This window comes from Oxyura jamaicensis, chromosome 1, assembly GCF_011077185.1.
Source record: "Oxyura jamaicensis isolate SHBP4307 breed ruddy duck chromosome 1, BPBGC_Ojam_1.0, whole genome shotgun sequence".
NCBI lineage: Eukaryota > Metazoa > Chordata > Aves > Anseriformes > Anatidae > Oxyura > Oxyura jamaicensis.
The window spans coordinates 136925981-136937994 of record NC_048893.1 but is presented as its reverse complement, the minus strand read 5'-3'; the positions used below and the strand labels follow the sequence as shown (position 1 = coordinate 136937994).

The following is a 12014-nucleotide window of genomic DNA, read 5'->3' as shown; positions in this document are numbered from 1 at the left end:
CGCAGCCGGGGCCGGGGCCGCTGCCGCTGGTGGCGGCGCTCAGCGGCCGGGCGGGGGGAGAGGAGCCGGAGCGAGCCCTGTGGTGCGTCCCGGGAGCCGCTAGCCAGACGCAAGAATCTTTTATTTTTTATTACTTTATTATTAACATTTATTTTTATTTTTATTTTTTTTGCCGCCCTCCCAGCCCCAGCACCCCCGCCCCGCCCTTATCAGCCCCTCTCTTATCAGCCCCAGCCGCCGGGGAGCTTATCTCCCCCCCGCACCCACCGCGCGGATTTCCAGGAAACAATAAAAAAAAAGCACAAAACTTTTTTTTATTATTATTTTTAATAATTTTTAATATCCCCGTTTCTCACACACCCGCCGCTCTTCCGCAGCCACGGCCCCCGCGGCCGCCCTTACCTCGGGGCCGCTCCACACACCCTGCCCCGGGGAAGGGCCGCGCGCGGCAGTGGGGGGAGGGGGAGTTCCCCTCAAGCCCCCGCCGCGCGCGGCCGTTAACGGCCGCCCAACCCCCTCTGCACGCGACCACCGGCCGCCGCCGCCAGCCCTTCCCTCACGGGCGCCGCGCACGCGCGCTGGCCGCCCCCGGGAGGAGCGGCAGCCGTCTCGACCAATGGCAGCGCGGGGAGGGGCGGATTGTCCCGCCCCTCCCCGGATCTCGCGAGACTCCGGCAGGGCGCGACCGGCGCGGCTGAGGTGAGGCGGGGCAGTGGCACCGGTGGTGGCTCCGGTACCGAGGTGAGCGGTGGCGGGGTTGTGTGGGACGGGGAGGGCACAACTGGCCGCCCTTGTGGCCGGTAGGGAGCTATTTGGGGTTATTGGGCCGCGCTCCCCGTGGGCAGCTGTTGTTTGTCACGGCCTCGTAGCGCCTGCGTCGGTACCGGCCCCGCTGCCCTCCTGTGGGGGTCCTGGGGCGGGCGGCCGCGCCTTTGGAGGGTCCGGACGGGGGCCGGCAGCGGTGTGGGTGTTGTTTGAGGAGTGGGGATCACCGCCCCACTGGTGCGGCTGGGAGAGCTGGGAGCCCTGGGTTCGTAGCGGGGACTGGAGGGGCTGATTTCCCCTTTTCCTTGCTGCTTGTTTCAGGATAAGGCTTCCTAACCCCGTCCCGGCAGCGTTCGTCCCTTTCCTGAAGACCTAGTGGACTGTGAGCCGTGCCGGTAAGTTTTTACTACGCTTCAAAATACAAGAAAAACAGAGAGGAAATGCTAACAGAGACCTGAGATAAGGTGCTCCAGACCAGAGCAGGTCTGGCTGTGGTGTGTGTGGCATTAATGCAATGCTGCTGACATTGCATTAGACTTGGAGTACTGCCATGGTGCTGGTACCCTGCCCATCATGACTTAAAATGGGTTCTTGCCTCTGTATGCAAGGTGTTTGCAAAGTCAATGGTTCTGGTAGTTTGGCTATTTTAAAATATTCCTGAGAGTATTCTAGAACCCAAATCTGGTGCGTCAAACCAGTGGTCAGCAGCTAAAGAATCTGATTAGGGTTGTTGTGCACTGTCCTTGTGTTTCCATTTTAAAACTGTCACTCATTACAAGGATAGTTTTTTGTAGCGTAACATGAAAAATTATTCAGGAGAACAATCATTTTTGTTCTCCCAGCTCTTTGAGCACCCCCAGTCTCGATGTTTTCTGCCTTCTGAAGCATTTGGAGAGGGGGAGTTTTAGAAGAAACGATTTCAGCTGCATTTTTCCACAAAGCAATTAGGTAGTGGCTTTTGCGTTTTTTTAAATCCTTTCCCTGGCTGCCATAAGGTGGTGCTTGCAATTGCAGTTTTCTTGTATTAATTGAAGCAGCGTGTTGGCCTAAAGCGATTGCTGTTGAGCACCCTTCCTTTTAGCTAAGGAGAGCATTAATTCAGATTGAAATATGTTAATGCACATTAGGTACTTAATGCATTTAAACTAGTGAAAACATATGCTGAACACTGCTTAGACTTACTCTAAGACATCTCTTTCTCCCAGAAGGATGGAGCTTTCTGCCTGCTTCTTCTAGTTTCCCAGCATTAATTAAAGGTACACGGACGTGGCTCAGGATGTCTGATCCTTTGGAACTTGTTAATTTTACTTCTTTATATTGATTAGTAACTTCAGATTCCTGTGCACTGTCAGTACCTGGCCAGAGAACAGGACCTGACTGGAGTCCTTGTTGCTACCTGTGTTCATTGTGCAGATGTTCCCCAAAGGGTGTTCGATACTGAACATATCCACCTGCTGCAATCTTTAAACAGCATTGCATTTGATTTCTGTACAATGTGAACTGCGTTATGTAAGAATTCTTTACATGTAAATTCTGTGTATTGCTATTTTGACAGATCTGAAGGGATCGCTTTACACTTAAAGATGGCTGCTGATACATCTGTTGAAATTCTCCAGAAAGTTCTGGAGAATGAAATACTTCAGACCACCAAGGTAGTAGAAGAACATCTAGATGCTGAAATGCAGAAGCTGGACCAAATGGATGAAGACGAGTTGGAACGCCTTAAACAAAGGAGGCTTGAAGCACTGAAAAAGGCCAAGCAGCAGAAACAGGTAAGTCTCACACTAATACAGACTCCTGATGTGCAAAATATAACAGTTTTTGGAAATCCATGGGGAACTGCACACATGACCTAAGTGTTTTCTTCTCTTTCTTCACATTTCTGTACTTGCTAATTTTAAGCTATTCAGGAAAGCAGATCTCTGTCCATGTGTGCTTGCTTTGTGGTTTTTAACAGGAGAAAGGGGGCTCTGTGATTATCTTACAATAAGGACAGGACAAGGAGTCTAATACAGAGATTTCAGTGTGGTGTTATACACTGAATGTCATCTGAAATCATAAGCCTCACAGACAACCTAATCATAAGCCTTTTTGGTACCTTATACCTCTGAATTCTGGAGCATTTTAGTTAAGGCATTTACGTGGTGCCTGTTCTTTTCTAAGGTGTTTTGCAGAAGAAAGATTCAGGGTCTTTTGTTCTTCGGTGGAATTTTGTCCCACCTCTACTCCAGTAAAATGTTGGCTCTGTATGACTGCTTATTTTTTCTTGCTGAGAGGAATTCTGCTTTGGTCGCTGGCATATCTGGCTAAATTGTAGTCCTCACACTCCCCCAAAAGTCTCCTCGAGCATAGATGGTTCCTCCTGGAAAGAAAGTTTTGGTAACATATGGTGTGAGACCTAAATCCTAAATAAGGAAGCCATAGGTTTCTTAACTTCATGCAAACCTAAACAAAGAAACGGGGACAAGGGGGAGGTGACTTGGTTAAAAGGAGATGTTTTGGCTGTGGTGGCTAATGCCATGCTTTCAAATAGGAATGCAGTTTAATGTTGTTGCGTGGTTGGGATGCTGCAGGAGAGGAAGAGTTAGTTGCTTTGATCCTCTAAACATGGAAATAGAGAAGGTGTCGCACTGCTTGCGTGTCTTCAGAGGTTCAGTTCATATTTGACTCCAGTGTTGTCCTTTTTCGAAAGTGGTAGCGCTTGGACGTTCTCTAGATGTTAACATGTTAGTTCTCATGTTAAAAATTCTTCATGTTAGTTGATCTCACCTTGATGTTCTCATGCATTTCCAAATTTGAAGTGGGATACTACTCTGTAAAAGGAGTAAGATGCCCCACGCTCTTCTGGAATAAAAATGTGCAGGAAAATTGACTTATGCTTTGACAGTGTATAAGTTAGTGTTTGATTTGTGTCATGATAACTTCTTCACATAATTTGTTCCAACATTCATGTTAAAATGTTCAGGAAATCCTTTGTTCTGTTATAATTTAGTCTACAGGAAACTTTTGATTTGCTAGGAGCTCCCCCCCCCCTTTTTTATTTTTAACTCTAACACACAACTGCAAGATCAAGAATGGTGATTTTTTTGGCACTGAAACTTGATATGTTCTTGTCATGTTTTTGTCATGCTTCACTCTTAATCATTTAGCTTAGTCTATAGGTGTTTTAATACAGTATAAAATCTTGTATCATGGCAGCTGTTTTTGTTTTTTTTGTTTGTTTGTTTTTCTTAACTGTATGCCTTGAAAATCTAGGAGATCATCTTATCCCAAATGGTATTTGCACATTTAGTCGAGCAGGTTTGAAATAGCCTGTAAACATTAGCTTGTGAATTTCTGCTTCTCCCTTCACTTTATGAGTAATGGGTATGCATGCCTGTGTTGTCAGGGGCTTTCTGGAAGCTTAGCTCTTAGTAAGATACGTTATTAGTCTCTATTCAGTAAATAAGCATCATGTTTTTGCAGGCTTATTTCTCCCTATTTTTTTAATAGAGAGAAAGATTGAAAGAAATAATACCTGTTATAGCTTGAATCAGTTTTAGACAAGTTCTTTTAGGGTGCAAAAACATCTTAGAGTGGCACAAGTTGTAGATTTACAGTTCTCAAATTCTGACAACTTTGTTTTCAGTTTTCTTTGAACTAGTCTAATCTTATGGGGAAGCTGCACTGCAGATTTGTGAGCAACTCTGTACAAGACTTGTATTTGCAAACAAGAAGATGCTCAGCCACCTTCCTGCTGTTGAGAAAGAGGCAATTTAGAAGTATTATCTGGCCTAGAGACCTTTGCCTAATTTGTTTCTAACTATTACTGTATGAAATGGGTTGTCACTGAAGCCCCCTCCCTTTTTTTTTTCTTAAAAGTTGTAGAGCTTGCATGACAGATGCAGGACTAACTAACTAAATACTAATTATTTCCTTTCCTTTTCCATAAGGAGTGGCTTTCAAAAGGACATGGGGAGTACAGAGAAATCCCAAGTGAGAGAGACTTTTTCCAAGAAGTCAAAGAAAGTAAAAATGTGGTTTGCCATTTCTATAGAGATACAACTTTCAGGTATGGTAAATAAGCTATGCTCAAGAAACTTTTTGTTTATAGATGTCTACAAAAAAAACAAATACCTTTTCTCAAATCTCATAATTAAATACAGATTTTTAGAAGCATGCAAATCCTTTGATTTTTCTTCCAGTTCTTGCTTCCTTCTGAAAGCTTTTTGATTCCAACTAAAGTTGATATGATTTGACAAGAATTAATACCTTCTTGCATAGTTGATTAGAATACAAATGCGTAACTTCTCTGACAGCATTTGAGAGATTGCTGTAATTCATTATTGATTTAGCTGGAGGGAGCCAGCTCTAAATTTAGTGACCATAGCAACTTCGAAAAGATCACTTTGGTTATTCCAGATGGAGATATTCTGGACAATTCTGGCAACCAAAAATCAAAACGTAAATAAAAACCTGTCTAGGCATCTTCAATATTCAACGTTTTGACTTTGAAAGGATTTGTGGATACCAATCACAGCTCTTTTGGGGCCTGTACCTTTGTGATTATGTCACTTCTTTAGGGTGTGAGAGACCTAGATCTATGTCCTGACTCAAAATAGGAACCTAAAATAAGATCTCCCACCTCCTTGGAAGAATTTCAGAAGTTCTGGGTTGTAGGCTATTCCTGGGTGGGTTTATCTCAATGTCTTCTGTTAAAATGCAATTGCAAAATAGAGCTGTTTGTTGAAGGAGGAACCCGTTGTCCTATTTTTTTTTCCCCAAGTTATGTTTTCTCTGATTTACAGAACATAAACTGAAACAACTTCAATGTGAGAAATTGAAAGAGGTCAAATCCAGATGATGTAGTGAGGCGTATGTGTCTTATGTGTTCTAAGTAATTCAAAGAGTCAAAAAATTAAGAGAGTTTATTTTTGAGAGAGCTTTCTTGTGAGATCCTACCTGGAACACTGCATTCAGCTCTGGGGCCCCCAACGTAAGAAGGATATGGAGCTATTGGAGTGGGCCCAGAGAAGGGCCATGAGGATGATCAGAGGGCTGGAGCTGCTCTGTTATGAATAAAGACAGGCTGAGGGAGTTGGGGCTGTTCAGCCTGGAGAAAAAAGGTTCCCGGGAGACCTTACAGTGGCCTTCTAGTACCTAAAGGGGGCCTACAGAAAAGCTGGGGAGGCACTCTGTGTCAGGGCATTTAGAGATAGCACAAGGGGTAATAGTTTTAAATTGAAAGAGAATAAACTTAAATTAGATGTTAGGAGGAAATTCTTCAGTCTGAGTTTGGTGAGGCCCTGGCACAGGATGCCCTGTGGATGCTCCATCCCTGGAGGTGTTCAAGGCCAGGCGGGATGGGGCTTTGAGCAACCTGGTGTGGTGGGAGGTGTCCCTGCCCATGGCAGGGGGGTTGGAATTAAATGGTCTTCCAACCAAAACCTTTCTACAATTCAAAATATCTGAACTAGTTGTATTCAGCTAGCTTTTACTCAAAGAAGCTGAAAGAATATCTATGCAAATAATTAGCTCAGAACAGGTTTGGGGTGTTTGGTTTTTCTGAACCAATGAAGTCTGTAGACTCAGACAGGAGAAGGAACTTTCTCTAAAGTTCTTCATGAAATGTGTAGTGTTGACAACCAGCTTGAAGCCAGTGCGTCAGGTCTACCAACTACAGTATCAAGTTGTTTTCATCCTTACCTATTCCAGCTTTTTGATCTACTCAGCCTTCCCTTTTAGTTTAAAGGACAGCCACATCACAGAGTTTGTGCAGCTAAGCCACACCACTCAAAGATGACAAGTCTACATATCTCTGCCATCTGACAAGTATTTTGAGCAGCTCATGGTACCGTCCCTTAACTGAGAAACAGTAATTGTATGTTCATTTATATTACATTTTAACAGAAAAGTGAAATATTTGCATATGGCACTACTGAAGCACTCTGAAAATAATTTATGCTGTGCATCTCAGTTACTGCATCTCAGCTGTGGAGGCAGTGACTAAAAAAAACAAAGCTCTGTAACATGTGCAGAGTACTTTTATGTAGATGTGAAGTTTGTTGCAGAGAAGTCTCAGCTCACAGTCAGTGGAGCTGAAGCAGGAAGAATAGAAGTCATCGAAATTCAATCAATAAATGGAGGCCTCAAGAAATGAGAGAGGCTGTTGAGTGCATGGGTGGTGTAATTAGGAAGAAACAAGAGAAATGCCTGGTGTAATTGTGCCATAAAGGTGCTCCAGGGCATTACTCTATTAGTTGTTAAATCTGGCTACCTTTAAAATACAGTTTCTCTTGGGACTAAGCTTTTAATCATAAAGGTCAGATCTGAGGGAGTAACATGATAGAAATAGCTCTTTACAGTTGTTCTTTAACTTTCTGTAAAGCACATGTTCCTCAGCTTATTGAGTCTAACATTTTATATATTTTTTCAACAGGTGTCAAATAATGGACAAGCATTTGACCATATTGGCAAAAAAACATGTTGAGACAAAATTCTTGAAATTAAACGCAGAAAAATCTCCTTTCTTATGTGAGAGACTGCGCATCAAAGTAATCCCCACTCTAGCACTAATAAAAGATGGAAAATCGCAAGACTATGTTGTTGGCTTCACTGATCTCGGTAACACGGATGACTTCACCACAGAGACCTTAGAGTGGAGACTAGGCTGTGCAGATATAATTAATTACAGGTAATTGTTTTGTGATTAGTTTATTTTCAGATACAATGCGAGGAGAAGGTACTTGAAGACCGATGAATCTAAAAGTTTGTAGCTTTGATATGTTATATGCTTTAAGATACAAGTGAATTCAATCCAGTTATTTCTTCTGCATCCTTTGGCAAGGGAAAGAAAAGAGCATCTCTTTGGCAACATACCTAGATGTTATGATCATTATAACGTCTTTTTTGTACGGTAATAAACACAGTTCCTGCTGTTTCCTGCTATAGGGTAGCAACCCTGCTTGATAAGGCCTGGCCCAGCCACGTGTCTAGTCTAATCCTTTCTACAACAGCTTAGATGTCATGCCTGCAATACAGTCAAGCTTGAGCATTTTAATCCCCTTAAGTGAAAACTGTAGGTTGTACTTAAGATGTGTATCTTAATCCATATTGCATGACTTTTTTTTTTTCCAATGGACAGTATAAAAAAGTGCAAATAAATTATTTGTTTGGCAGTACAAGGTAATCATCATAACTGCCCACATTTAGGACTTCGGCACACAAGGCAGCAAAAGGTCACAACAGCCTATTTTTTTTTCTGGAAAATGACAGAGCACTTTCTGCTTTGCTTTCCGGTCATGTTAAAATGTCATCTTTATCTCTTTTTTTAGTCTTCATTTTTCTTGAGTGTCTTTGTTTTTTTTTCTTTATATTTTTATTTGATTTTATATTTGTCTATATAGTTTATATACCTACATAGTTTATTTCAATGATTATTTCCCAAATTTTGACAAGAGGCATTGTTAGATCTTAAAGGAAAAGATCTAATTAGCCGTTGAACTTCAGATGAGCGAAGTGGAAATTTATCATTCAAAACAAGTTGTAATTCCTCTTAGCAGTTCAGTATCAAGCAGACAGAAGAATCAAAGGCAGTCTGGATATTTATTCTAGACAGCAACACCCTTTCATGGGAGAAATAATTCAGTGAAATTTAACGAAACTGCACTGAATCCGCTAGATTTCAATCATTCTTGGACACATACGTTTATGTATTCTCTGGAGTTCCTTCTTAGAGTCTAGAAACAATTCTTTGTGTTTTTTTGCTTGTTTTTGTTTCCTTCAGTCTGTGGGGTAGCAGATGGTGAAAGGATATATTGTATTTAAGAGGAAAAAAAACTGTTCAGAACTGTTCAGGTCACATCATCTCAGCAAAATCAGGATTCATGTGGTATATTGGCTGATTACTGACATGTAATTAAATAGCAGTCATTGAACTGTGTATTTAGGATCAATATCAGCAACGTTATTTACAAAGTGGTAATAAGCAATTTCCCACCACCCTAGCTAATTCCAGGAGGTTCTAATTGCTCTCTCTCTGACACCAAGATGCAAGCCCCTCACAGCTCATGTGAGTTAAAAGCACATACACCCTAAGCGAGGCAGGGGTGTATGTGCTTTTGCACACCCCTGCTGTAGGAGATGTGGGACCTCCAGCTTGATGTGAACATGGGGAACAGCTCTTAACAACGAGGTGTGGGTCCCTCCATGCCCCACCAGCTGTGCACAGTGGCAGATAAGGATGTTGCTGTATCTGGTGGACCAAAGTGTTTTCTGGCAGTACAAAACCCATTTTTGACTCTGTTTCTATTTCGCAGTCTCTTCCTAGTTTATTTTCTTTTGTGCTTTTTTCTCTTCCTTTGTTGTAAAAAGCTTCTGTGTAATTCCCTGTTTACTGTTTAATAAGATGAATGGCTGTTCTTAGAGCGATGGGTTTGCCACAAAAAGCCCTTTCAGACATTTTTTCTGTAGAGCTCTGATCACAAGTGCTGTATACACTCACATTCCTGTCTTAACTGTTGTTGTCCAGGCCCTTCTGCCCAGCATGTGCTATGCCAGCCATCCCACAGTGCTTCTTAGGGTGGCTTTAGGGAGTAGGGTTTGTATTCTCATAGTGTTTTGTGGTGTTTTTTTTGTTTTCGTTGTTGTTGTTTTTGGAGGAAAAAGTAATTAGAGATGCTGCTTACTGTCTCCAAAAACATGTTTTTAATCAACACCTCTTACTCTTTTCCTCTAGTGGAAACTTGATGGAGCCACCTTTTCAAAACCAAAAGAACTTTGGAACAAGCTTTACAAAGTTGGAGAAGAAGACCATCAGAGGGAAGAAATATGATTCAGATTCTGATGACGACTAGAATAGTTAAATGTATTTGTAAATCATCTTTTGTTTATGCTTGGTACATTTTTAAGAATGTTTTTTATAAGGCTTATTGCTTTTTCACTACATCTGCACATAATGGTCACTTTTCTATACAGTTTTATACAACTGGGTCATATCAGAAGAAAGCTTAAATATTTTTTTTTCCTCTTTTGGAGATCATTTGTAATTCAACAACCTAAGTCCTATCTAAATAATATGTTGCAAATGATGAACTTTGTGTGAGAGTACACTTATGAAGCATTGTGAATTAACCGTTAGAAAAAACTGTACCAAGACAGACCAAAGGTCCATCTGGCCTAACACCAGGCGCATTGGCCAAAAGCAGATGCACAAGGAAGAGAGGGGGGAAAACAAAAAAGGGTGAGCAGATAGCGATGCTTCCCCAGAATATACTTTGAGCAGTCTGTGGCTTGGGGAACTCCATATCTGAAAGCATTTGCTGGATAAAAAGAAATATCTTTTGAAGTCCTCATTGCATCTTCTTAGCATCCACCTCATTTGGCAAGGAGTCCACAATTTAAGTGTGTCGTGTGAAGAACTATTTCCTATTGTTTCCCTTGAATCTAACAATTCCCTTTTTTTTCTGATTTTTCTCTATCAGTGATTTTCTCGATCAATTCCTTTTCCAGTTCTCTTTAATCTTATTAGTTGTTACTGATAAAAGCACTGCAAATTATTAGTACCAGGAATTGTGCATTTTAACAACGATTGCTTACCTTATGGTGCCATATCATGACATTGAGTAACTTAATTATATTGCACTATAAGTTGTAAAAACAGACGTAACTTCTGTGAATTCTGAAATCGGTGGTCAAGAGAAATGCCCTTTTGGCATCTACGTACGCTGCATGTAAAAGCTGATACAGCGGGTAATAGCACATAGCAACAAGCATATTGAAAACAGCCTTGTTTGCGGGTTTGTATGATTCTGTGGTTTTGAATGTGTGAATTCTACAGCAGATGCTTTGTACAGGAGGGTAGGCTAGAGAAAAGCGTTCGGGAGAAGCCTTGATCTGTTAGATATAGCGCGGCATGCTATGTACTGTTTCTTCAGTAATGGATGGGATTTTCAAGGGAGATCTTCCTTGGAACACAACTTAAAGCTTCTGCCTAGGCAAAGGGTTGATGACTTGTCTTAGTTTTCAAAAACAGAGTTTGCTGTGTGCTGGAGGACCCTTTGACCAGTACTACTTGGAATCCAGTTGGCTCAAAAAACGATAAAGTGGGTCTCGTTACTCTTGCTGCCTTGTAGTGGAGAGTGCTTGTGATTGGGCCAGCCCAGCAATATTACTCTAAGTTTAAAAATAACAATAATTCCATTTTATTTCAGTTCATGTACATTGAAATAAAATTATTTTAATTCTAATGTTGACTTTTGCATCCTTTCAAATAAAGTCATTTAGGTGCTGTGGGTCGTTTTTGTTTAATAAGGGTCTGTCAGAAAGTTGCATATGCTCTAAGTTTCTAGTAAGCTACGTGTAGATCTCTCTAACATTAAGGCATCACTTTGAGAAAGCAATCAGCTTAAGATGTAGCAGCCACATACTGTACTAGAAGCTAGAAGCAGGCTTGCTTCAAGTTGATCTCATTCTCCATGCAGAAACTCTCTAAATGAACAAGTAAGTGTTCTTTTTTGCATCTGGTTCCATGGAATTAAATTTAGGAAACTAATATTCCAACAGTCTTGCTAGGAGTGCCTTAGCAGGACTTATCTCTGAGCACTAATAACATTGTCTAGGCTGTGGGAATATTAAATCATGTTTAAAATTGTTGCATCCTCTCTGGAAATGCATTTAGGCAGCAGCTCGTTAGGTTTCTAACATACTGTGGTGTTAAAGGTTGCTCAGTTCCACGTGTGAACAGTCCTATTACAAACTTGGTGCAAATGCTAGTTGGAGGCAGTGGTTTCATGGCAGTTTAAGCTAATTTTTTTCTAGGTTAGTCTTCAACCTGTTCCTTCGTCTGGCTTCTAGTAGGGCCACACGCTCCAGTGCTGATACAAGGAGCCTACTGGAATGTGTGGCTTGGATAAAAGGGGGGGGGGTTGAGTGTATACTAATTAAACTATTTTGAAGTCGTAGCCTCGTAGATGGATCTGCCTGCTTCAGATCTGTACTTTTACATCTGCCTTCTCCCTTTTCTGTCTTGAATGAAGATTTAAACTGTCACTGAATGGTCCTCTTGGTGAATTTTCCATTCTTGGTCTGTGTACTGTGATATAAACAATCCAAATGCATTGATTTTGTTCTGGGTGAGATGTAGAGTTTCTTTAAAATGTGGAAAATTCTTTTAGTTTGAGTATTGAGGAACATTTTTTTTCTTCTGAGGCGAAGCTCAGTAGTTTTGAGGTACAGATTAAAATATCCATGATAGTAAGACATGCTTCAGC

General features: G+C 41.4%; 1 protein-coding gene across 2 annotated transcripts; it reads left to right on the top strand.

Moving 5' to 3' along the window:
- The first annotated feature begins 628 nt into the window (after positions 1 to 628).
- On the top strand, positions 629 to 10991 carry TXNDC9 (thioredoxin domain containing 9). 2 transcript variants are annotated; one of them, XM_035315848.1, is made up of 6 exons: positions 629 to 699; positions 1087 to 1160; positions 2321 to 2537; positions 4698 to 4816; positions 7184 to 7438; positions 9482 to 10991. In XM_035315848.1, exons 3-6 carry the CDS (start codon positions 2349 to 2351, stop codon positions 9597 to 9599), a joined length of 681 nt encoding a protein of 226 aa, XP_035171739.1. In that variant the 5' UTR covers positions 629 to 699; positions 1087 to 1160; positions 2321 to 2348; the 3' UTR covers positions 9600 to 10991. The 2 variants fall into 2 exon arrangements, with proteins under 2 accessions (XP_035171739.1, XP_035171731.1); XM_035315840.1 differs by having other exon boundaries at positions 675 to 741.
- The last annotated feature ends 1023 nt before the right edge of the window (positions 10992 to 12014 follow it).

Excerpts from the sequence above, each read along its gene's own strand:
- TXNDC9 (XM_035315848.1), top strand. The coding sequence starts at position 2,349 with ATGGCTGCTGATACATCTGTTGAAATTCTCCAGAAAGTTCTGGAGAAT. Across the intron at positions 2,538-4,697 it reads AGGCCAAGCAGCAGAAACAG|GAGTGGCTTTCAAAAGGACA; the intron begins GTAAGTCTCACA and ends CTTTTCCATAAG. Across the intron at positions 4,817-7,183 it reads TATAGAGATACAACTTTCAG|GTGTCAAATAATGGACAAGC; the intron begins GTATGGTAAATA and ends TTTTTTCAACAG.